At 36.6% G+C, this 25,137-nt stretch overlaps 2 protein-coding genes and 2 non-coding genes across 4 annotated transcripts; 2 read left to right on the top strand and 2 right to left on the bottom strand.

Annotated features, from left to right (window-relative positions):
• Positions 1 to 3,572: 3,572 nt before the first annotated feature.
• Positions 3,573 to 10,146, bottom strand: LOC126667968 (uncharacterized). The gene is made up of 2 exons (XM_050361124.2): positions 5,961 to 10,146; positions 3,573 to 4,138 (listed from the first exon to the last, which is right to left on the bottom strand). Exon 1 carries the CDS (start codon positions 8,998 to 9,000, stop codon positions 6,025 to 6,027), a length of 2,976 nt encoding a protein of 991 aa, XP_050217081.1. The 5' UTR covers positions 9,001 to 10,146; the 3' UTR covers positions 3,573 to 4,138; positions 5,961 to 6,024.
• On the top strand, positions 8,249 to 8,355 carry LOC126670809 (small nucleolar RNA R71). The gene has a single exon (XR_007638805.1). It is a non-coding gene; the product is annotated as a small nucleolar RNA R71 (small nucleolar RNA).
• Positions 10,147 to 10,592: 446 nt separating the features above from the next.
• On the bottom strand, positions 10,593 to 16,273 carry LOC126667969 (uncharacterized). The gene is made up of 2 exons (XM_050361125.2): positions 12,536 to 16,273; positions 10,593 to 10,713 (listed from the first exon to the last, which is right to left on the bottom strand). The coding sequence occupies exon 1, from the start codon at positions 15,573 to 15,575 to the stop codon at positions 12,600 to 12,602; it is 2,976 nt and encodes a 991-aa protein (XP_050217082.1). The 5' UTR covers positions 15,576 to 16,273; the 3' UTR covers positions 10,593 to 10,713; positions 12,536 to 12,599.
• LOC126670808 (small nucleolar RNA R71) lies at positions 14,824 to 14,930 on the top strand. Its single transcript, XR_007638804.1, has one exon. It is a non-coding gene; the product is annotated as a small nucleolar RNA R71 (small nucleolar RNA).
• Positions 16,274 to 25,137: the final 8,864 nt, after the last annotated feature.

Below are 25,137 nucleotides of genomic sequence, written 5' to 3'. Positions count from 1 at the left end.
TAAAACTAAATTGGAGATAATTTAGCTACCTATTCTAATTAGGACTTTAATTACAATAGTGATTAATTAAATAATTAATTAGTTAATGACTATAAAACCTTTATTTAATAGTAAACTGAAAAGGATTATTCCGTAAATTTGTCTGTCCCCCCCCATCCGTGCTTTTATATATAGTACTAGCATTTCGCCACGTGCTACGCACGTGAGCGATATTTATATGACCCGTTATATATATACATTAAATATTATTAAAATTATTAAAATATATTACTATACTTTATAGTGAATTATTATAAATTATGAAAATTGAAATTATAGTACGTGATGATATTTACATGACCCGTTATATGTAGTAAATATTAATTATATTTAATATATTACTATAGTTTATAGTAATTATTATAAATTATTGAAATCATAGCATGTGATAATATTTACATGACCCGTTATATAGTAAATATTAATATTAATAATTATATTATTTAAATTAAAAACTATCTTTTATTTTAATTAAGATTAAAATTGTAAAATGTTAGTGATATTTATACAACTTTTTGTATAAATTAAATATTAAATCTTGATTATATATACTTGCATAACATGAAAATATTAAATCTAGAGTATATACATCCTCGGGTTTGAATGTTTTACATTATGATGTACGAATTCAATTACGATTTAATTATTAGAAAAAATGGATAGCAATCAATTATGATTCTATCAAGAAAAGAGAAAGCAATCCTAAACCAATTGAAGCAATCCTAGCCCAGTTCTGATTCCATTAGTTGTTTTAAGTCATAAAAAAAGAATTAGTTGTTTTAGTAAAATTAAACTTCTATTTAATTACTATTAATTTCTTTATTTTTTATAAATTATGCCCTTAATGAAGTCTATTACCGCGATATTACCAATTAACGAAAATTAACTAAAACAACGATATACTCATTTAATGATAGATCAACCATTGACATATATTAAGTAGTTGCGTGAGTGTAAATTTTTCTCAATTTCGTACATATACATGTTTATAAATACCTTTATCTTGGTATTGACTATTGATTACTAATTCTAATAATCTAAAAAAAAATTGAAAAAAAATTAACAAAAAAAATCTAAAAATCAATAAATTAAAAATACATACAATGTGAATCAACAAATTCCTTTCATTGGAATAAAAGGCTTCTCATGATCCAATGTATCTCATATAAATTGATGACAATAATAATTCGAACCAAAATTTCATCTATAAAAATAATAATTTGAGTCCTATGATTTTCTTTTTTATTGATAAATAAACTCAAAACCTTGCACAGCAAGGAGGAACTGATAAAAAAAACAAATTAACCAAAACTATTCCAAATCTATGTCTTCTTTCCAAATATCCTTCCAATTTTCTAGGACCTCTTCTAACTAAACTTTCTCTTTAAAAAAAAAATGCTGCAGCTGCTATGTGGTGAGCGAGTTTGTTGGCTTGTCTTGCCTTAAAAGACCAACTAATGCCTTGGAAGCTTTTGGCTAAATTCCTACGTTAACTATATATGTTATAGATTAGACTTAGAATCCTATTATAAGAGCTTTTGTTAAAGTATTTTTGTATTTATAAACTAATGAAAGGCATATATTCGGATGCTTCTATTGTAGTAGTCCATTTGCATTTAACTTCTACTATTTACATGAATTAAATTAATTTTTTATTATTTTATCTTTTTTACTTATACCCTTAATGAAGCCTATTCGCGTAATTTTGCCTGTCCCCCCCCCCCCTTCCCACATATAAGATAGTCATAGATAGATATATTAATATCTAATTCCTGCTCAACTCCCACTTATTCAGGCAGTGGCGTATTGTATATTCAGTTGGCACCGTACTTCATCATGGTACCACGTACTTATTTATATATCGTTGCAAATTCTGTTCCGTTACGGAGATAGAAGTATTATTATTATTTATTATTATATTTTGAAGCTAATGGTCTTAAAAACCTTCCCTCTTCTAGCCTTCTTTAGTTTGCACCCTGACATTATAAAATCACCGATTACATCCAAATTCACATTTTTCGTTTTCAATTCCACTCTAACCTAAAACCTGACAGCCATGTCAGCAAATTTTACTTACTAATTGTCTGACTTATCATTTAAAACATAAAAATAATAATTAAGTTTTTATTTAAAAATCTGGGGACTTTGATTGCCCTTTTTACATTAATTTCATAACTCCAAATACTAAAAACTAAAACAAATTAAATCCAACTAAAATTATTTTTTCGTATACGAATTTAGTCACACACATCTATTTAAGCAGAGGTAAATTTAATAATTATCGACATCACTTTTCGAAGTATAATCATCGTCACTGTCACTGTCACTGGTGTTCTTCTGCTATAAATAAGGTAAATGATAGTTATTTTTATGATTTAAATTCAAAACAGCACTTTGCTAATAATGAGGATTACGAGTCTCTACAATTTTATTGGACTCCCTATAATTATTTTAGTAATGTCAGAGCGGGGCCGTTGGTGTGGCGCCGGCGGAATGTAAACAGCGTCGTACGATGAAGGCGTCGTATGATTTAATAAGCATAATTTGCTTACATGTTCGCTGTTGAGGATAAACCCAACTTGTAATAGAGTGGACCTAAGTCCGAGTTATCGTACCCACAAGGAGTGAATTCAAGAGTGATTATCGATGAGAGTGATTTTAGTTGCTATTCAATTCGTTTAGCAAACATGAATATGGTTTTCAAAGTATCAAAAGTCTAAAGGTAAACAACTACTAAACTTGCAATTAAACAAGATTGAACAATAAGGATTCAACTAAGGGTAAAAACGCTTGGAGGTTGCTAGTCATGCCAAAGTCATATCTAGGTAGTTCGGGTCAAGGTGATAGGAGCTTAGGTCGGGTCAAGCTATTCTACGGAACCAATTCCGCTCTCTCGAGCCGGAAGTGAATGAGTCAAAACTTGATTAACAATTCCAAAATCTAATCCACTCTCGTGCTCATAGATTTTGATAGAGTTAATCGAGCCGACTAATCAAGCAAACTCCACAACCAAGATAGCCCTAGATCATGCTAATGCATCTAGGTCTAAAGCATGTACTCCCCTAGGTATAGTCTAATTAGTTAACTCTCGTCCTCCTAATTAAACCACATAGCAAAGAATAAGAGGCCAACCTATTCTAAGCATTAAGCTCAAGAAGCACAACAACCAACATCACCCATAAACCCTAACCCTAATCACCTATTTAATCAAGCATGGCAATCATAACAACCCCCAAACAAGGGGTTTAGCTACTAATCATCATCATGGCAAAACTAATTAAGAAATAATGAAGATTAGGCATAGAGTAAAGATTAAGTACCTTGGAGTGATAAATGAACCTTAAACACATGAACAAGATAATGAAGCTTCGATTAAAAGACTAATACTTGTATTTAATAAGTTTCCCAATATAGCAAAATCTGGAATTAGTTTGAAGAACACCAAGAACTATGAAGATCCTTTACTACTTTTAGTAAGAACAATAAGAACAATGATTTAAAGCTAGAGAGAAAGTGTTGCTACAATGATGAGATGTCTAACAATTCTCTACAAAATCATGACATAACCTAAAATAGAGATAAAAGGGTTTTTATATGTTTACAAAAGAGGAAAGAAAAACATTCACTCAAGGAGTGTTTGGCCCAAAGAAGCAAAGAGAATCAAGCCTTTTTGTGTTTGAAATCAGAAATTCCCCTTTTTCCAAGCCTAAGCTCGAACCAAGACACTTAGAATGGAGGAGTGTCTCGGTTCGAGACACTATAATCTGCCTCCAGGCACATTTGTCTCGAATCGAGACACATATCACACTTTGGTGTCTTGGTTCGAGACACCCTTTGCTCTGCAGAACCGCGATCTTCGTAACTTCATAACTTGGTGTAGAAATGTCCGATTGAGTCGATTCTTGAACCGTTGGAAAGCTTAGGACGTCTACTTTAACTTTCATGAAGAACACAAATTCATTTGAGGCTTCTAGCCGGTTCCAATTTTCCAATTAGTGCAGCGGGGTCGGATTTTCAGACTTGCAAATGAGCTTTCGCCTCTTTTCCGTCGACTTTTCCATCTTTTGTACCAAAATGCTTCCGCAATGCTCCCAAGTACCTGAAATACTAAAACATATAATAAGGCACTCGGAATACCATAAAACCATGATAAATCGTAATAAAAGCATGCAGAAACGGCACTCTAAATAGGAGTAAAATACTCCTATCAAACCTCCTCACACTAAACCTTGCTTGTCCTCAAGCAAGAAATGAATCTTACTCGGAGACGCATGCTAGCTAATAACTTCAAACCCGCATATATATCATACACAATGTTCCAACTAATGAATTACCAAATGAATGATTCCCGACCTAACAACTAAAAGTGATGAAAACAAGTGAGAAATGCAATGTCAATGACATAAATTGATAGCACCAAGGTTACAATCACGGAAACATGCTTATTGACCCATTCTATATTACAAACTTGCTATCTTATGCGGGACGTGTATACAAATCGGATTCAAGCTACGTTGGGCACAACACGGCATAAATGTTCTACTACAAGCAATGGCGTATTCCTCACTAGATTTCACTCGCTCAAGATAACAAAGGGTATACAAAGAACACATGTAATAGTCACCATAGGCTTGCTCAAAGTCCGGACTTCACTACTTAGTTCGGTTTTCGGCAACTATCAAATGGACTTTCAAGGGTTATAATGGGGCTAAGGTTAGGGGTAGGTAAAAAAATAGATTTTTGCTAAAAACTTGACTTGAATAACAATTGCACTCTTTTACTTGGTCTAGCTTGGAAATTTTCATACAAGTGAACTTTTTAACAAATGAGAACTTTTCATGCCTTTGTTTATTCTTTCTTTCTTTTTTTTCTTCAATTTTTCTTTTGTTTTCTTTTTCATGTTTTTTTTCTTTCTTTCTCTAAGGCATTAACTTATATTTTTAGCACTTAGTTCACTTTTTTCAATAGTTCATCAAGCTAGAGTTTCCTTATGTTTTATATGAGTTATTTCAAGTCAAGTTAGGGTGTTTTAGAGGTAAAATTTTGAAAAAGGTTGATTTGTGTGAAAATTGTGGTTTAAACAAAAAATTTGGTTAAGGCTCAAATTGTGTTATCTAGGGGAAGAGGGGTAGGCTTTTTGAGTGGGTTGGAGAAGTGTGTAATCCTAATTGCCATTATCACCTAATTGCCAAAAACTCAACAATACAATCTTGCCCGGACATAGGAGCAAATTCTAGGACTAAACATGCAAAACACAACAACAAAATAGGCTCGAAAAAAACTCAAGACTTGGGTGTGTTTTAACCAATGCTAAAACTGCAACAATCATGCCACATATGCCCAATTTCCTAAAATTCAACAATTTTACTACATACACATCATGTATCCGCATCAAGCTCGTTGGTCATGCATTTAGGGTCAATTGTTGCTAACAAGTGATTTTACCCTAATCTTATCAACTTATGTCATATAATTGACATTTCACTAAGCAATCATCAACAACAATTGTTAGAACAAGAAAAACCATTCAATAATTCATTAACTAGAACATGACAATTGATATAATGCAAGTACTTGATCAACTTAGCTAACATGATACAAAATTAAGCTAAGGGTCTTGCTCAAAGATTCGACCAAAATTCTCCTAAATAAAACATCAAAAACACACAAACAACTAAAATTAACAACGAAAAAGAAAAAACATCAAAAACAAACAATCCTACGCAACTACAATCAATTTTCCAACCCTCCTCACACATTTCGATGCAATGTCCTCAATGCTAAGAAATTAGACAAATAAAAATTGAATTGGAGTTGAGTTTAGAAAATCAAATCTTGTGTGTTCAATCGAACACACAAAAACATAAATGAAACACTAAAAATAAGTAACAAAATATAAATGACAAGAAAAGAAATCGAACCTCTTGGGAATGCCTCCCAAGTGCGCTTGTTTTAAGTCGAAAGCTCGACTATCGATCCTCAAAATCATGGAGGATCAAAAAGAGCGACTTGCTCGCGACTTTCATCGATCAACACTCTAGGATATGGTTTGCACCATTCTCCAAGCACCTTAAAAACATCTCCATTGGCCCCCTCCAACTCAATCAAATCATTATCCAATTTGCGCCGTGTTTTAAACGGCCCGCTCCACTTAGAAATCAACTTCCCCGCTTGTGAATGTGCTTGAGAGGTTCGAACTTGGACGTACTCACCAAGAGTAGCAACTTCCGTGCATATTTGTCTCTTGCTTGTGGTTGCTATCCCGTTGAGCTTCAACTTCCATGATGCCCAACGTCTTGGTTTTCCCTTGCGTGGCTTGACATGAGGTGTTGTCTTGATTTTTGCACACACAACCTCGGGTTCTTTCATAGGAACCTCCTTCATAGGCACATGCAATGTGGGCTCAATAGTATCAATCTTCATGCATTTCTCCTCCTCACACTTGCTTTTGCCATGCTTGATGTCAAACACCATGCTCTCATCATTCATTCTTAATGTTATCTTCCCCCCATTAACATCAACCAATGCTCTCCCCGTATTCAAAAAAGGACGCCCGGGAATCATGGGGCAATCTTTGTCGACCGCATAATCAAGCACAACAAAGTCCACCGGAAAGATGAACTTGCCCACTTTTACTAGCACGTCTTCCGCAACCCCGTGCGGTCTCTTGAGCGAATGGTCGGCCAATTGGAGCATCATGGAAGTTTGTTTTATCGGTTGGTTTCCACATATTTTCCTGAAAAGACACAACGGCATTAGATTTATACTTGCACCTAAATCGCAAAGACAATTAAGAGAAGTAGAAGTGCCAATTAAGCAAGGAATCGTGAAACTCCCTGTATCTTGTAGCTTGGTCGGTAGATTGCTTTGGATAATAGAACTACAACTTTCCGTTAGAGGAATTGTTCCGCCTTGTTCCCAACTTCGCTTGTTCATAATTATGTCTTTCAAGAACTTAGCGTATTGGGGCATCTCTCGCAAGGCATCCCCTAGGCTCATGCTTATTTGAAGTTTCTTGAATATTTCAAGAAACTTATGAAACTTTTCATTATCCGGAGCCTTTCTCAACCGGCTTGGGAATGGTACTTTAGGCACAAAAGGTGGTGGTGGTGGTGGCCTCACATATGGTTCTTCAACATCAATATCAATAGCCACCTCCTCACACGACTTTGGTAGCTCTTGACTAGAGCTTGCAACATCTATTATCACTTGAGGCTCAACCTCCACAATCATTGGCCTCTTGCCATTAGCTTTTTCAAGATCCTTATCATGTTCAACATCAAGGACTCTACCGCTTCGAAGTTCCACAACTTTGATGGCTTTCACATGCTCTCTAGGATTGTTTTCCGTAGTAGAGGGAAATCCCCCTTGAGGTCTACCTTGAAGCGAAAGTGCCATTTGCGAGATTTGGGTCTCTAAGTGATGGATGGTGGAAGCTTGGTTCTTCTCCCTTTGCCTATTTTCATTGTGAAGTTGCCTATTTTCAACCTCCATCTTTTCAAATTTCTCCATCAATTTGGTAAGCATGTTTCCCTCATCCGTGTTCCTTGGTTGTTGGAAACCGGGAGGGTTTTGTGGTCTACCACCATAATTGTTCCCTTGGTGTTGGTTGTTGTGGTATTGACCTTGTGGTTGTTGTTGATATTGAGGTCTATTTCCTCCTTGAAAACTAGGACCCGCTTGGTTGGAGGCTTGAGCATTGCCTTGACCTTCTTGGTTTCTCCATCCAAAGTTAGGATGATTCCTCCATCCGGGGTTGTAGGTATTAGAGTACGGGTCATTAGCTTGCCCTTGGCCTCCAACATAGTTCACTTGCTCACTCCAAGCTTTCCCCGTGGCATAACACTCCCCACTACTATGGTTGTAGTCCCCACAATGCTCACATCCCACTTGAACATAGGCGACCGGTGCGTTTCTTGGAGCAACTTGTTTCTTGAGGGCATCCACTTGTGCTTGTAGAGAAGCATTAGTTGCTTTTATGGACTCCATTTCCCTCACTTGATCAAGAGTCATTACCGACTTTTGAGTAGATGGCGCTCTTCTATCAATAGGGCCCCAAGTGCTACTAACTATCGCCAACTTTTCCACCAATTCTAGCGCCTCTTCATACGTCTTTTGCATTAGTGATCCGCCCGAAGCCGCATCAATTGTTGCTCTAGTTGTAATAGTCGTCCCATCATAGAAGATTTGGATCACATGCTCTTTATTGAGCCGATGATGGGGGACACTCCTTTGTAAATCCTTGAAACGCTCCCATGCCTCATAAAGTGACTCCCCTTCAAATTGAATAAACTCAAGAATATCCTTGGTCAACTTTGTAGTCTTGCCATGAGGGAAATATTTGTTGAGAAACGCTTGAGCCAACTCCCTCCAATTGTGGATGGATTCGTTGGGTAGAGAGTGAAGCCATAAGCTAGCCTTATCCCTTAAAGAAAAGGGGAACATTCTCAACTTGATTTGATCCGCGGTTATCCCATGAAGCTTGAACGTATTGAGTACACCCAAGAATTTGGCGATGTGCGCATTGGGATCCTCTTGACTCAACCCGTAAAACGCACAACGGTTCTCTAAAAGTTGTATCGTACTTGGCTTGATCTCAAAGGTTGCCGCTTGAACCGGCATTGCAAAGCATCCAAACGTGGCATTATCCACATTCGGCAAAAAGAACTCGCCCAAAGTTTGTCTTGGTTGATTGTGCACTTGTGGATGCAAGTGGGGTCGATCATCCCTTGGGCGTTCTTGATGCCTTTGGCGATTCACATTCTCAAGTGGGGGAGGAGGCGGATAATGTTGTTCCGCTCCTTCCACTTGAGGATTGAACCGCTCACCTTCCTCATAATCTTCATTCTCATTTTCCATGATATCGGGTCTATGATTTTCCCGCCTCACACTTCTTTCAAAGCCCCCGAGATTGTCTTGAAACGGTTCTAGTGGAAGATTAGCCCTTCGTGTATTGTGCATACACTATAGTTGATATCCTACACAAACAACAACAAGCAAACCACGCGTAACCCGAAAAAAAGCAAAAACAAACAATTGTAACAAAACAGAAAATAAAACTAACTCGACCGAAATACAACTAATTTCAATCAATCAATAAACACTCGTCACTCCCCGGCAACGGCGCCAAAAACTTGTTGAGGATAAACCCAACTTGTAATAGAGTGGACCTAAGTCCGAGTTATCGTACCCACAAGGAGTGAATTCAAGAGTGATTATCGATGAGAGTGATTTTAGTTGCTATTCAATTCGTTTAGCAAACATGAATATGGTTTTCAAAGTATCAAAAGTCTAAAGGTAAACAACTACTAAACTTGCAATTAAACAAGATTGAACAATAAGGATTCAACTAAGGGTAAAAACGCTTGGAGGTTGCTAGTCATGCCAAAGTCATATCTAGGTAGTTCGGGTCAAGGTGATAGGAGCTTAGGTCGGGTCAAGCTATTCTACGGAACCAATTCCGCTCTCTCGAGCCGGAAGTGAATGAGTCAAAACTTGATTAACAATTCCAAAATCTAATCCACTCTCGTGCTCATAGATTTTGATAGAGTTAATCGAGCCGACTAATCAAGCAAACTCCACAACCAAGATAGCCCTAGATCATGCTAATGCATCTAGGTCTAAAGCATGTACTCCCCTAGGTATAGTCTAATTAGTTAACTCTCGTCCTCCTAATTAAACCACATAGCAAAGAATAAGAGGCCAACCTATTCTAAGCATTAAGCTCAAGAAGCACAACAACCAACATCACCCATAAACCCTAACCCTAATCACCTATTTAATCAAGCATGGCAATCATAACAACCCCCAAACAAGGGGTTTAGCTACTAATCATCATCATGGCAAAACTAATTAAGAAATAATGAAGATTAGGCATAGAGTAAAGATTAAGTACCTTGGAGTGATAAATGAACCTTAAACACATGAACAAGATAATGAAGCTTCGATTAAAAGACTAATACTTGTATTTAATAAGTTTCCCAATATAGCAAAATCTGGAATTAGTTTGAAGAACACCAAGAACTATGAAGATCCTTTACTACTTTTAGTAAGAACAATAAGAACAATGATTTAAAGCTAGAGAGAAAGTGTTGCTACAATGATGAGATGTCTAACAATTCTCTACAAAATCATGACATAACCTAAAATAGAGATAAAAGGGTTTTTATATGTTTACAAAAGAGGAAAGAAAAACATTCACTCAAGGAGTGTTTGGCCCAAAGAAGCAAAGAGAATCAAGCCTTTTTGTGTTTGAAATCAGAAATTCCCCTTTTTCCAAGCCTAAGCTCGAACCAAGACACTTAGAATGGAGGAGTGTCTCGGTTCGAGACACTATAATCTGCCTCCAGGCACATTTGTCTCGAATCGAGACACATATCACACTTTGGTGTCTTGGTTCGAGACACCCTTTGCTCTGCAGAACCGCGATCTTCGTAACTTCATAACTTGATGTAGAAATGTCCGATTGAGTCGATTCTTGAACCGTTGGAAAGCTTAGGACGTCTACTTTAACTTTCATGAAGAACACAAATTCATTTGAGGCTTCTAGCTGGTTCCACTTTTCCAATTAGTGCAGCGGGGTCGGATTTTCAGACTTGCAAATGAGCTTTCGCCTCTTTTCCGTCGACTTTTCCATCTTTTGTACCAAAATGCTTCCGCAATGCTCCCAAGTACCTGAAATACTAAAAAATATAATAAGGCACTCGGAATACCATAAAACCATGATAAATCGTAATAAAAGCATGCAGAAACGGCACTCTAAATAGGAGTAAAATACTCCTATCAAACCTCCTCACACTAAACCTTGCTTGTCCTCAAGCAAGAAATGAATCTTACTCGGAGACGCATGCTAGCTAATAACTTCAAACCCGCATATATATCATACACAATGTTCCAACTAATGAATTACCAAATGAATGATTCCCGACCTAACAACTAAAAGTGATGAAAACAAGTGAGAAATGCAATGTCAATGACATAAATTGATAGCACCAAGGTTACAATCACGGAAACATGCTTATTGACCCATTCTATATTACAAACTTGCTATCTTATGCGGGACGTGTATACAAATCGGATTCAAGCTACGTTGGGCACAACACGGCATAAATGTTCTACTACAAGCAATGGCGTATTCCTCACTAGATTTCACTCGCTCAAGATAACAAAGGGTATACAAAGAACACATGTAATAGTCACCATAGGCTTGCTCAAAGTCCGGACTTCACTACTTAGTTCGGTTTTCGGCAACTATCAAATGGACTTTCAAGGGTTATAATGGGGCTAAGGTTAGGGGTAGGTAAAAAAATAGATTTTTGCTAAAAACTTGACTTGAATAACAATTGCACTCTTTTACTTGGTCTAGCTTGGAAATTTTCATACAAGTGAACTTTTTAACAAATGAGAACTTTTCATGCCTTTGTTTATTCTTTCTTTCTTTTTTTTCTTCAATTTTTCTTTTGTTTTCTTTTTCATGTTTTTTTTCTTTCTTTCTCTAAGGCATTAACTTATATTTTTAGCACTTAGTTCACTTTTTTCAATAGTTCATCAAGCTAGAGTTTCCTTATGTTTTATATGAGTTATTTCAAGTCAAGTTAGGGTGTTTTAGAGGTAAAATTTTGAAAAAGGTTGATTTGTGTGAAAATTGTGGTTTAAACAAAAAATTTGGTTAAGGCTCAAATTGTGTTATCTAGGGGAAGAGGGGTAGGCTTTTTGAGTGGGTTGGAGAAGTGTGTAATCCTAATTGCCATTATCACCTAATTGCCAAAAACTCAACAATACAATCTTGCCCGGACATAGGAGCAAATTCTAGGACTAAACATGCAAAACACAACAACAAAATAGGCTCGAAAAAAACTCAAGACTTGGGTGTGTTTTAACCAATGCTAAAACTGCAACAATCATGCCACATATGCCCAATTTCCTAAAATTCAACAATTTTACTACATACACATCATGTATCCGCATCAAGCTCGTTGGTCATGCATTTAGGGTCAATTGTTGCTAACAAGTGATTTTACCCTAATCTTATCAACTTATGTCATATAATTGACATTTCACTAAGCAATCATCAACAACAATTGTTAGAACAAGAAAAACCATTCAATAATTCATTAACTAGAACATGACAATTGATATAATGCAAGTACTTGATCAACTTAGCTAACATGATACAAAATTAAGCTAAGGGTCTTGCTCAAAGATTCGACCAAAATTCTCCTAAATAAAACATCAAAAACACACAAACAACTAAAATTAACAACGAAAAAGAAAAAACATCAAAAACAAACAATCCTACGCAACTACAATCAATTTTCCAACCCTCCTCACACATTTCGATGCAATGTCCTCAATGCTAAGAAATTAGACAAATAAAAATTGAATTGGAGTTGAGTTTAGAAAATCAAATCTTGTGTGTTCAATCGAACACACAAAAACATAAATGAAACACTAAAAATAAGTAACAAAATATAAATGACAAGAAAAGAAATCGAACCTCTTGGGAATGCCTCCCAAGTGCGCTTGTTTTAAGTCGAAAGCTCGACTATCGATCCTCAAAATCATGGAGGATCAAAAAGAGCGACTTGCTCGCGACTTTCATCGATCAACACTCTAGGATATGGTTTGCACCATTCTCCAAGCACCTTAAAAACATCTCCATTGGCCCCCTCCAACTCAATCAAATCATTATCCAATTTGCGCCGTGTTTTAAACGGCCCGCTCCACTTAGAAATCAACTTCCCCGCTTGTGAATGTGCTTGAGAGGTTCGAACTTGGACGTACTCACCAAGAGTAGCAACTTCCGTGCATATTTGTCTCTTGCTTGTGGTTGCTATCCCGTTGAGCTTCAACTTCCATGATGCCCAACGTCTTGGTTTTCCCTTGCGTGGCTTGACATGAGGTGTTGTCTTGATTTTTGCACACACAACCTCGGGTTCTTTCATAGGAACCTCCTTCATAGGCACATGCAATGTGGGCTCAATAGTATCAATCTTCATGCATTTCTCCTCCTCACACTTGCTTTTGCCATGCTTGATGTCAAACACCATGCTCTCATCATTCATTCTTAATGTTATCTTCCCCCCATTAACATCAACCAATGCTCTCCCCGTATTCAAAAAAGGACGCCCGGGAATCATGGGGCAATCTTTGTCGACCGCATAATCAAGCACAACAAAGTCCACCGGAAAGATGAACTTGCCCACTTTTACTAGCACGTCTTCCGCAACCCCGTGCGGTCTCTTGAGCGAATGGTCGGCCAATTGGAGCATCATGGAAGTTTGTTTTATCGGTTGGTTTCCACATATTTTCCTGAAAAGACACAACGGCATTAGATTTATACTTGCACCTAAATCGCAAAGACAATTAAGAGAAGTAGAAGTGCCAATTAAGCAAGGAATCGTGAAACTCCCTGTATCTTGTAGCTTGGTCGGTAGATTGCTTTGGATAATAGAACTACAACTTTCCGTTAGAGGAATTGTTCCGCCTTGTTCCCAACTTCGCTTGTTCATAATTATGTCTTTCAAGAACTTAGCGTATTGGGGCATCTCTCGCAAGGCATCCCCTAGGCTCATGCTTATTTGAAGTTTCTTGAATATTTCAAGAAACTTATGAAACTTTTCATTATCCGGAGCCTTTCTCAACCGGCTTGGGAATGGTACTTTAGGCACAAAAGGTGGTGGTGGTGGTGGCCTCACATATGGTTCTTCAACATCAATATCAATAGCCACCTCCTCACACGACTTTGGTAGCTCTTGACTAGAGCTTGCAACATCTATTACCACTTGAGGCTTAACCTCCACAATCATTGGCCTCTTGCCATTAGCTTTTTCAAGATCCTTATCATGTTCAACATCAAGGACTCTACCGCTTCGAAGTTCCACAACTTTGATGGCTTTCACATGCTCTCTAGGATTGTTTTCCGTAGTAGAGGGAAATCCCCCTTGAGGTCTACCTTGAAGCGAAAGTGCCATTTGCGAGATTTGGGTCTCTAAGTGATGGATGGTGGAAGCTTGGTTCTTCTCCCTTTGCCTATTTTCATTGTGAAGTTGCCTATTTTCAACCTCCATCTTTTCAAATTTCTCCATCAATTTGGTAAGCATGTTTCCCTCATCCGTGTTCCTTGGTTGTTGGAAACCGGGAGGGTTTTGTGGTCTACCACCATAATTGTTCCCTTGGTGTTGGTTGTTGTGGTATTGACCTTGTGGTTGTTGTTGATATTGAGGTCTATTTCCTCCTTGAAAACTAGGACCCGCTTGGTTGGAGGCTTGAGCATTGCCTTGACCTTCTTGGTTTCTCCATCCAAAGTTAGGATGATTCCTCCATCCGGGGTTGTAGGTATTAGAGTACGGGTCATTAGCTTGCCCTTGGCCTCCAACATAGTTCACTTGCTCACTCCAAGCTTTCCCCGTGGCATAACACTCCCCACTACTATGGTTGTAGTCCCCACAATGCTCACATCCCACTTGAACATAGGCGACCGGTGCGTTTCTTGGAGCAACTTGTTTCTTGAGGGCATCCACTTGTGCTTGTAGAGAAGCATTAGTTGCTTTTATGGCCTCCATTTCCCTCACTTGATCAAGAGTCATTACCGACTTTTGAGTAGATGGCGCTCTTCTATCAATAGGGCCCCAAGTGCTACTAACTATCGCCAACTTTTCCACCAATTCTAGCGCCTCTTCATACGTCTTTTGCATTAGTGATCCGCTCGAAGCCGCATCAATTGTTGCTCTAGTTGTAATAGTCGTCCCATCATAGAAGATTTGGATCACATGCTCTTTATTGAGCCGATGATGGGGGACACTCCTTTGTAAATCCTTGAAACGCTCCCATGCCTCATAAAGTGACTCCCCTTCAAATTGAATAAACTCAAGAATATCCTTGGTCAACTTTGTAGTCTTGCCATGAGGGAAATATTTGTTGAGAAACGCTTGAGCCAACTCCCTCCAATTGTGGATGGATTCGTTGGGTAGAGAGTGAAGCCATAAGCTAGCCTTATCCCTTAAAGAAAAGGGGAACATTCTCAACTTGATTTGATCCGCGGTTATCCCATGAAGCTTGAACGTATTGAGTACACCCAAGAATTTGGCGATGTGCGCATTGGGATCCTCTTGACTCAACCCGTAAAACGCACAACGGTTCTCTAAAAGTTGTATCGTACTTGGCTTGATCTCAAAGGTTGCCGCTTGAACCGGCATTGCAAAGCATCCAAACGTGGCATTATCCACATTCGGCAAAAAGAACTCGCCCAAAGTTTGTCTTGGTTGATTGTGCACTTGTGGATGCAAGTGGGGTCGATCATCCCTTGGGCGTTCTTGATGCCTTTGGCGATTCACATTCTCAAGTGGGGGAGGAGGCGGATAATGTTGTTCCGCTCCTTCCACTTGAGGATTGAACCGCTCACCTTCCTCATAATCTTCATTCTCATTTTCCATGATATCGGGTCTATGATTTTCCCGCCTCACACTTCTTTCAAAGCCCCCGAGATTGTCTTGAAACGGTTCTAGTGGAAGATTAGCCCTTCGTGTATTGTGCATACACTATAGTTGATATCCTACACAAACAACAACAAGCAAACCACGCGTAACCCGAAAAAAAGCAAAAACAAACAATTGTAACAAAACAGAAAATAAAACTAACTCGACCGAAATACAACTAATTTCAATCAATCAATAAACACTCGTCACTCCCCGGCAACGGCGCCAAAAACTTGTTGAGGATAAACCCAACTTGTAATAGAGTGGACCTAAGTCCGAGTTATCGTACCCACAAGGAGTGAATTCAAGAGTGATTATCGATGAGAGTGATTTTAGTTGCTATTCAATTCGTTTAGCAAACATGAATATGGTTTTCAAAGTATCAAAAGTCTAAAGGTAAACAACTACTAAACTTGCAATTAAACAAGATTGAACAATAAGGATTCAACTAAGGGTAAAAACGCTTGGAGGTTGCTAGTCATGCCAAAGTCATATCTAGGTAGTTCGGGTCAAGGTGATAGGAGCTTAGGTCGGGTCAAGCTATTCTACGGAACCAATTCCGCTCTCTCGAGCCGGAAGTGAATGAGTCAAAACTTGATTAACAATTCCAAAATCTAATCCACTCTCGTGCTCATAGATTTTGATAGAGTTAATCGAGCCGACTAATCAAGCAAACTCCACAACCAAGATAGCCCTAGATCATGCTAATGCATCTAGGTCTAAAGCATGTACTCCCCTAGGTATAGTCTAATTAGTTAACTCTCATCCTCCTAATTAAACCACATAGCAAAGAATAAGAGGCCAACCTATTCTAAGCATTAAGCTCAAGAAGCACAACAACCAACATCACCCATAAACCCTAACCCTAATCACCTATTTAATCAAGCATGGCAATCATAACAACCCCCAAACAAGGGGTTTAGCTACTAATCATCATCATGGCAAAACTAATTAAGAAATAATGAAGATTAGGCATAGAGTAAAGATTAAGTACCTTGGAGTGATAAATGAACCTTAAACACATGAACAAGATAATGAAGCTTCGATTAAAAGACTAATACTTGTATTTAATAAGTTTCCCAATATAGCAAAATCTGGAATTAGTTTGAAGAACACCAAGAACTATGAAGATCCTTTACTACTTTTAGTAAGAACAATAAGAACAATGATTTAAAGCTAGAGAGAAAGTGTTGCTACAATGATGAGATGTCTAACAATTCTCTACAAAATCATGACATAACCTAAAATAGAGATAAAAGGGTTTTTATATGTTTACAAAAGAGGAAAGAAAAACATTCACTCAAGGAGTGTTTGGCCCAAAGAAGCAAAGAGAATCAAGCCTTTTTGTGTTTGAAATCAGAAATTCCCCTTTTTCCAAGCCTAAGCTCGAACCAAGACACTTAGAATGGAGGAGTGTCTCGGTTCGAGACACTATAATCTGCCTCCAGGCACATTTGTCTCGAATCGAGACACATATCACACTTTGGTGTCTTGGTTCGAGACACCCTTTGCTCTGCAGAACCGCGATCTTCGTAACTTCATAACTTGGTGTAGAAATGTCCGATTGAGTCGATTCTTGAACCGTTGGAAAGCTTAGGACGTCTACTTTAACTTTCATGAAGAACACAAATTCATTTGAGGCTTCTAGCTGGTTCCAATTTTCCAATTAGTGCAGCGGGGTCGGATTTTCAGACTTGCAAATGAGCTTTCGCCTCTTTTCCGTCGACTTTTCCATCTTTTGTACCAAAATGCTTCCGCAATGCTCCCAAGTACCTGAAATACTAAAACATATAATAAGGCACTCGGAATACCATAAAACCATGATAAATCGTAATAAAAGCATGCAGAAACGGCACTCTAAATAGGAGTAAAATACTCCTATCATTCGCTACTGTGTCAATTTTTTTAGGTTAGGATGGAATTGATGAAGAAAGTTATGGATTTATGTGTAATCGTCGATTTAACAGTATCATGATGCAATTGAAAAGGGAATAAAAGGTGGAGGTTTTCTTAAGACCATTGACCTATTATGAGCAAAGGGTCATTGTGCTTTCTTGATTTATGTTACAGAGTCAAATAATTTAGTTTTAAATATTTTAATCAATTAAAAACAATACTCTCTTATATTAATTCAATTAAAGACAAAATTATATAATATAAACAAGTTCTAAGTACTAAAATTATAAAAATTTAATGTTTAAATATACTATATAATATTTAATTGATCCTAAAAATAATTTTTTTAATTTTATTCATTAAAATAGTTAAAAGTGATTTGACTTTGAATCACAAGTTCAGAAATCAAGCTGACCATTTACTCTTATTATTATTATTATTTCATATTTTCTAGTAGATGTATTTTATGTGAGATATTATTTCACATCGACTGTCATTTTATAAAATTATTGCAAAATAAATAATAAATTTTAGCGTATTTTATAATACAAATATTAAAATATAATTAATCACAATTGAATTATTTAAATTGTAATTCGGAACATCAAGTAATTTCTAATTAAAAAAATTGATGTGAACATCATGATATTGTATATTAATAATTTGTGTCTATCATTATAAAAAATTTAAAGTTCGTGATGTGAATACAAATCACACTAAAAGTCCTCATATAATTTGCATTTGACCAATGGGAGTCCTAAATATATAATTTTTAAATTTTAAATTATTATATGAAGTTTTTAATATATTTATTATTGTGAGCGAGGGAAGAGCCTAGCAGAGGAGCCCGGTTCGTTCATACTTATGGAAATTTTTGTGTTTTTAATTTTAAAAAGGTATAATTATTTAAAAACTCTCAACTTATAATTTTTTTTTTTTGCATTTATACCGTGATCTAGGCAAAAGTTAATTTTTACCTATTTTGGCTCTACCCGAAAACATTAAATTGAACTCTTTTCATTTAGAAAAAAATTAAAATAGTCCTTCATCTTTTAACCTATATTCTAATTAGACTTTAATGTTATTAATAGTACAACAATACATTCTTCTTCAAAAAATTAAACTAATAATAATTTTTTAATTTATATTAGTTATTAATTATTTTTTTTGATTTTTTTGAATCAAAAATCGATCATATATTAATCAAATCAGAAGCGATAACAGTGTAAATAATGATATTTATGTGTTTAGAAACTTATTAGGGTCTGCGCTGAGTCATAAAGTAATTTTCTAGTGATTCGCATGCAGAATTCAATATAAAACGGTGTGGATCAGTCAATTCTTGATAATTAAAAGCGTAATAGCTTGATTTGATTGATAAAAAATGGAGGAAAGTGGCTTGAAATTAGTGGTGGCTGGAAATATAGGGTTTGAATATCAATAATATTTTAATAATTTAATTTTGATAATAATTTTCCACTTCCTTAATTACTATACATAAGGTGGTATTTATAGTGTTTAGGGTTAGCTAGTATTAAGGTTAGGTATAGTTAGGGTTTAGGTTGACTTATGAGTCTAATTTGATTTAATTATTAATTAATTTTGAAGTTATTAGTACATGCTATGACAAAAGTGGCAAAGGTTTTGTTGATGTGTCAAAAAGGCTTTGATAGCTTTTAAGGACGGGTTTTAGATAATTTAGTTTGCCAAATTTACAAATTTTCTAATAATCTTCTAAGACATTGTAATTAATCAAAATTCTTAAACTTTTATCATAATCCATTTGGATTTTATAGGTTATTTACAACAAATACGCTTGAGTCCTTCAAGTTTTCCGCTATATGTCGATCTATTCCTGTCACGATCCAATTTCATGGATCACAACCAGCGCTAGGGTATGGGTATGGTTGTACCACAACACATAGCAAGCCTTGCGGAAAAACAACTAATCATATAAACCTGTAGAAAAATTCAATGCTCGGGGGCAACCGAGACTCCAACCTAAACTAACAGTTTAAATATAATTACTTTCATTAAATAATGATTCACAAGAGTTGAACAATTATAATGCCAAAGCATTAAATAAAGTCTGTCAGACCAATCCGACAAACAAACTAGAATAATAAGGACTTCTAATTTACTACTATGGTCTAAGAGTTCGAAAACAGTGACTAATTTAAATAACATAAAACCTCCGAGGAATCAAAATGATCGGAGTGGACCAACTTTCAAATCATAAACCTGGAAAATTCGGGGTTCAGATATACTGAGATGACTTCACAATACTGTTTACATTTATTAAGTTTAAAACTCTTAAATCTAATATAATATGATTATGAATAACAATATTGAAATGATCTCAGCATAAGTATGACATAGCATACTGATAAACCCAGAGTGGACGGAAACAAATCCTCGTCGTATACCAGCGTAAGCAAGACAATAGTCTCCCGATCCCAAAATACTTACCGGTGCACACAGTCTCGATACAAGCCTATCGAGCACCTTGTTTCAATCCAGATCCATAATCGCTAAAAACAGTTCAAAAACATTTATAACACTAAAATAAGCAGTAAATAGCACAACAAACTTAATGCTTACTTATCCACGTGAATCTTGGCAAACAGCTAACCCTGTGTAGACTCCGAAGCACGAGCAGTCGACGGGTCTAAAACAATATATAAGTTAGAATCCATTTAACACCTAACTCTAAAAATATTAGACACCACATAGTACTAGCACAATACCAAATCGCGCGCAAGCATAGCCAAAGAAAAAAACAATTAATTATATAATGACCCGAGTCAAAATACGAACCACCTTGAGTATACACAATACCCAAAATTAACAAGTCAAATCTATTAAATTCCCGGTTTAAAATCCGTTCCGGAAAATATTACTTAAATAATATTTAAATAATAACTTAAATCCATTCCCTTAAATATTGGGTTAGCTGAGTTACCAATAACTACCAAGCTACCTCACATGTCGGGTGACCCAAGTCTAACCCGGCCCAAAATATTTTATCAAAAATATAAATCAGAGTTTATAATTCCTAAAACTAATTTTGATAAAATAATTATAATTATATCCAATTATAAACCATAATTTATAATTGTAGAAATAACTTTAATAAAATAATAAAGCAATATTTAAAACGGAACTCAATAACTTATACTCAAGTAACCAAGGTTACAACCAATTTACTTAATTAAAATAAATTAAGAAAAACGTTCAAAATCTCAAACGTCAACTTGACACGCCCAGTCAGTATTTAAAATAAAACATAATTACCCCAGTAATAAATAAAATTCCAACAAAACTCATCGCTAGAATAATTTAATAAACAATTAAAAGATAAATTATAAATTTAGTCACATTGGCATGCTAAGGCAAAATCTCAAATTATAGATTAGATATAAATATCAAATTCTTATTTATAATAGTCAAAATAAATAATTTAATTTTAATTGTTTCAAATTATAGATTAGATGTAAATATCAAATTCTTAGAAAAATAAATGGCAGAAGCATTTCATAAAACAGAAAACAATAACACACGAAAACAACGAAACGGCGGCGGTTGTAGCGGATTGATTTACGTACCGATTGATGAAAAAAAAGATGAGAATTGTAGAGGCGTGTGTCTACTATCTCTGGGGCGAAACGGATATAATTCGGATCCAAAATGACGGAGAACGTATCGAAAAATGAAGGTATTGATTATAAACTCAAAACTGAAATAACTATCAAACGGTAAAACGGCGACGGCTATAACGGAAAGAATGACGTACCGTTTTACAAAAGAAAAGCTCGGACTTGAAGAGGGCTGAGTCTACAATCGCTGGAACGAAACGTAACTGAATTTGGTTCTAAAACGAAGGAGAACAAGTTGATAAACGGAAGTGTCGATTTTTAACAAAACTGGAATATATGACAGTTTGTTAATCTCGATTCCATAGAACTTTTGAGGATTATTTTAGCAACGTTTTTCAGAAATTTGAAGAGAGTTGTGACGGCTAGGATTTAGAGAATACGTAGGGGAAGATTTGGGTTAAAAATGATGATTATAAGATGGGAAACTAACCCAAAATAACGGCTGTAACTCACAGCCATGCTGGTCTCGTACAAGACCAGTAACGGGATATAGGTCTCGTTCGAGACCTTGAAGTCTCGAACGAACCTGTGGAACGAGACCAGTCGGGGAAACGAGTCTCGTTTGAGACTTCTCAAACGAGGCTCAACCGAATGGTTGAAGCAAGTGTTCGGTTTAACCACAACTTGGTTGAATCAAAATTCAAACCAAACCAAACACGAATGATCCACGAATCGAACCATGAATTGAAAACGACCCCAAAAGCCATCGAAAACTCATCGTAAAATTAAAAAAAAATACGGGTTATTACAATTCTACTTGAATTCCAACAAGCACATCACTGGCTCGTCACCCAGACGGGTGTCTCTGAAAATCATCGTTGGACGCTTTAGTCCTTTAATACTTTTCTACTTGTCTAAACAAAAGGTGTCTACAGTTTTCCCCCTCTTTGATATGAATCGACAAAGTAGGTCAATTCTTGTCAAAGAACAAAACTCATTATTCGACAAACAACAAAGATAATGTCCACCTTTGGAGCTATTCACTCGTTGGTGGGTTGGTAATTTCCTAACCGGAGCATTACTGGTTAAGGTGCGCAGTACTGATTCCATGCCCTCTGTTTCTGGTCTACTCTGCGAGTGTTACACCTTAGAGTAGTACTTCTCAACCATCCTGAAGGTCATTTGTTGGATCTTAACTGCCCAAAATTTGCCCCCTAAAATGGAACTATATCCCAGGCCTTCCCAAGGATAATACTTCTCAGTCGTCCTGAAGGAAGTTTGCTGAATTTGAACTGTTCGAAATATTTCCTATGCAACGGAGCTACATCCTTTGCCATCCTGCGGATGGTCCAATGGCTTAAACCCTGTCTAGTAACTATCCTTTCCAGCACTTCCTAGGTTTTTAGAGGGGACAACACCCTCTCGGCTTTCCCAAGAGCATCCAATCGATTGAATGCCTGGTAATTGTCATGTCTAATGCCTCCTAGATTTTTAGAGGGGAAAGCATCCCTTGGACGTCCCAAGGGGCCATTCAATTAATTGAATGCTCAGGTTCTATAATTAACCCACAATTAACAAAACTGTCTGAATATTATTTGAATTGTTGCAGACAATATCTCTGAAAATCATCGTTGGACGCTTTAGTTCTTTAATACTTTTCTACTTGTCTAAACAAAAGGTGTCTACAGTTTTCTCCCTCTTTGATATGAATCGACAAAGTAGGTCAATTCTTGTCAAAGAACAAAACTCATTATTCGACAAACAACAAAGATAATGTCCACCTTTGGAGCTATTCACTCGTTGGTGGGTTGGTAATTTCCTAACCGGAGCATTACTGGTTAAGGTGCGCAGTACTGATTCCATGCCCTCTGTTTCTGGTCTACTCTGCGAGTGTTACACCTTAGAGTAGTACTTCTCAACCATCCTGAAGGTCATTTGTTGGATCTTAACTGCCCAAAATTTGCCCCCTAAAATGGAACTATATCCCAGGCCTTCCCAAGGATAATACTTCTCAGTCGTCCTGAAGGAAGTTTGCTGAATTTGAACTGTTCGAAATATTTCCTATGCAACGGAGCTACATCCTTTGCCATCCTGCGGATGGTCCAATGGCTTAAACCCTGTCTAGTAACTATCCTTTCCAGCACTTCCTAGGTTTTTAGAGGGGACAACACCCTCTCGGCTTTCCCAAGAGCATCCAATCGATTGAATGCCTGGTAATTGTCATGTCTAATGCCTCCTAGATTTTTAGAGGGGAAAGCATTCCTTGGACGTCCCAAGGGCCATTCAATTAATTGAATGCTCAGGTTCTATAATTAACCCACAATTAACAAAACTGTCTGAATATTATTTGAATTGTTGCAGACAATATCTCTGACGTCATCTTGATAATAAAATTCTTCCACTGTCTAGAGTCTTGTATTTATGGTTAGATTGTTATTATGCTACTTTTCTATGCCGCATTTTGAAATTCTTAAATACCTCGATGTTTCTCTACCATTGGATAATTGAAGTCGGTTCTGTAAGATATGTCCTCTAGGGATCAAAATCTAGTCCTCTTGGGTTAAAAATCTATTTTGGAAACTTGTGATCGGGTGGATCCTAAAGGGTATTTTTCTTGCGAAATCTAGGCGTAAACTTAGAAATTTAGGTTATTTTTCTCTTTTGAAGGCCTAGAGACATAATTATTTTGGAAAGTTTATTTCCTTATTTCCTTATTCAGTTTTCACTTTCTCTTCCCAATTTTCTTTCCTCCAAACTTTGGAAGTATCCTTTTTTTTCCTTTAATTTTGCACCATGCCGCAATGATGGGCATTCAGAGAACCGTGCTTGGATCTTGATAGATATCTTGTACAAGATAATCTTTCTTTTGAAACAGAAAAGGAGGTTCCGCTTCTCTTTCACTTGGAGCGGCATATTTGCACCCAATTTTAACTCGAGCTGAGTTTTTCTGCATTTCTCCCATGGGTAAATTTTTTAATTGCTTCAATGTTCAAAATCCCGCTAAAAACAGCGCAAAAATAGATCTGAAGTAAGTAAAACGTTCGTCCAGAAGGGATGGCCTGACTGGTTCCATTGTCATGGCGCCAATTTGGCAAAAATGATTTTTTTAAAGAAAAGCCTTCGGGTCTATTTGGCGGGCTATTTTTAATTGGTATTAACGAACTTGGTGTTCTTGTCATCTCAGGATAAGAACGCATTCCGTACGTCTGGCAATTTTCATAAGGCTTAGAACTGGTTTAAGTCTTTGTCATCTAATTCGGGACCAGATTGATGGTACCGATTTTAGCCGTTTTGTCCGTGCTTTGGTTACCGTGACATGGAAGTGTGACATGTTCTCGTTGCACACTTTGATAGAGCGATCCTAATTATCGGGTTTGGTTCTTGGATGAGCAAGTACGCCATTGGTGGGTTGGGCCTCGTCTGTCACGATCCAATTTCATGGATCGCGACCGGCGCTAAGGTATGGGTATTGTCGTACCAAAACCCGTAGCAAGCCTTGCGGATAATCAACAAACACATAAGCCTGCATAAAAACCACTGCTCCAACCTAAATATAGCAGTTTATATAACAGTTCTAATATGATTACTTGATAATGGTCCGAATCTACGAAACATGCCTCATATATATTTAACCTATATAGAACGTGTCAAAGTTATACTAACAAAACAGTCGTACCAATACGAAAATCCAAAGTATAGTAATCGAACACTAAACTAGTTCTACTGCGGTCTAAGAAGTAAAACAGTTGACTAGCTTTATTAACATAAAAATCTCCGAGAAAGGTGACGAATCGGAGATGACCAACGCTCTTAAATCATAAACCTGGAAAATTGGGAAAACAACGGGGTCAAATATATTGAGATGAGTTTATAATGCTATTTACATTTATTAAGTTTAAAACCCTTAAAACAAATCCTTTTATAATATTATACTTAAGATTATGGAAATATCAGTATTAAAATGATCCCAGCGTAAGTATGACGTATCATACCGAACCCAGACTGGACGGGAACAAATCCTCGTCATATACCAGCGTAAGCAAGACATTAGTCTGCCGATCCCAGAGTACTTACCGGTGCACACAGTCTCGATACAAGCCTATCGAGTAGCTCATTCCAATCCAGATCCA

The sequence above is a fragment of the Mercurialis annua genome, linkage group LG2, assembly GCF_937616625.2.
Source record: "Mercurialis annua linkage group LG2, ddMerAnnu1.2, whole genome shotgun sequence".
Classification (NCBI taxonomy): domain Eukaryota; kingdom Viridiplantae; phylum Streptophyta; class Magnoliopsida; order Malpighiales; family Euphorbiaceae; genus Mercurialis; species Mercurialis annua.
The sequence above is the reverse complement of the archived record's forward strand: the minus strand, read 5'-3'. Positions and strand labels throughout refer to the sequence as shown.

Coding starts and splice junctions, on each gene's coding strand:
- LOC126667968 (XM_050361124.2), bottom strand. CDS start 9,000: ATGCACAATACACGAAGGGCTAATCTTCCACTAGAACCGTTTCAAGAC.
- LOC126667969 (XM_050361125.2), bottom strand. CDS start 15,575: ATGCACAATACACGAAGGGCTAATCTTCCACTAGAACCGTTTCAAGAC.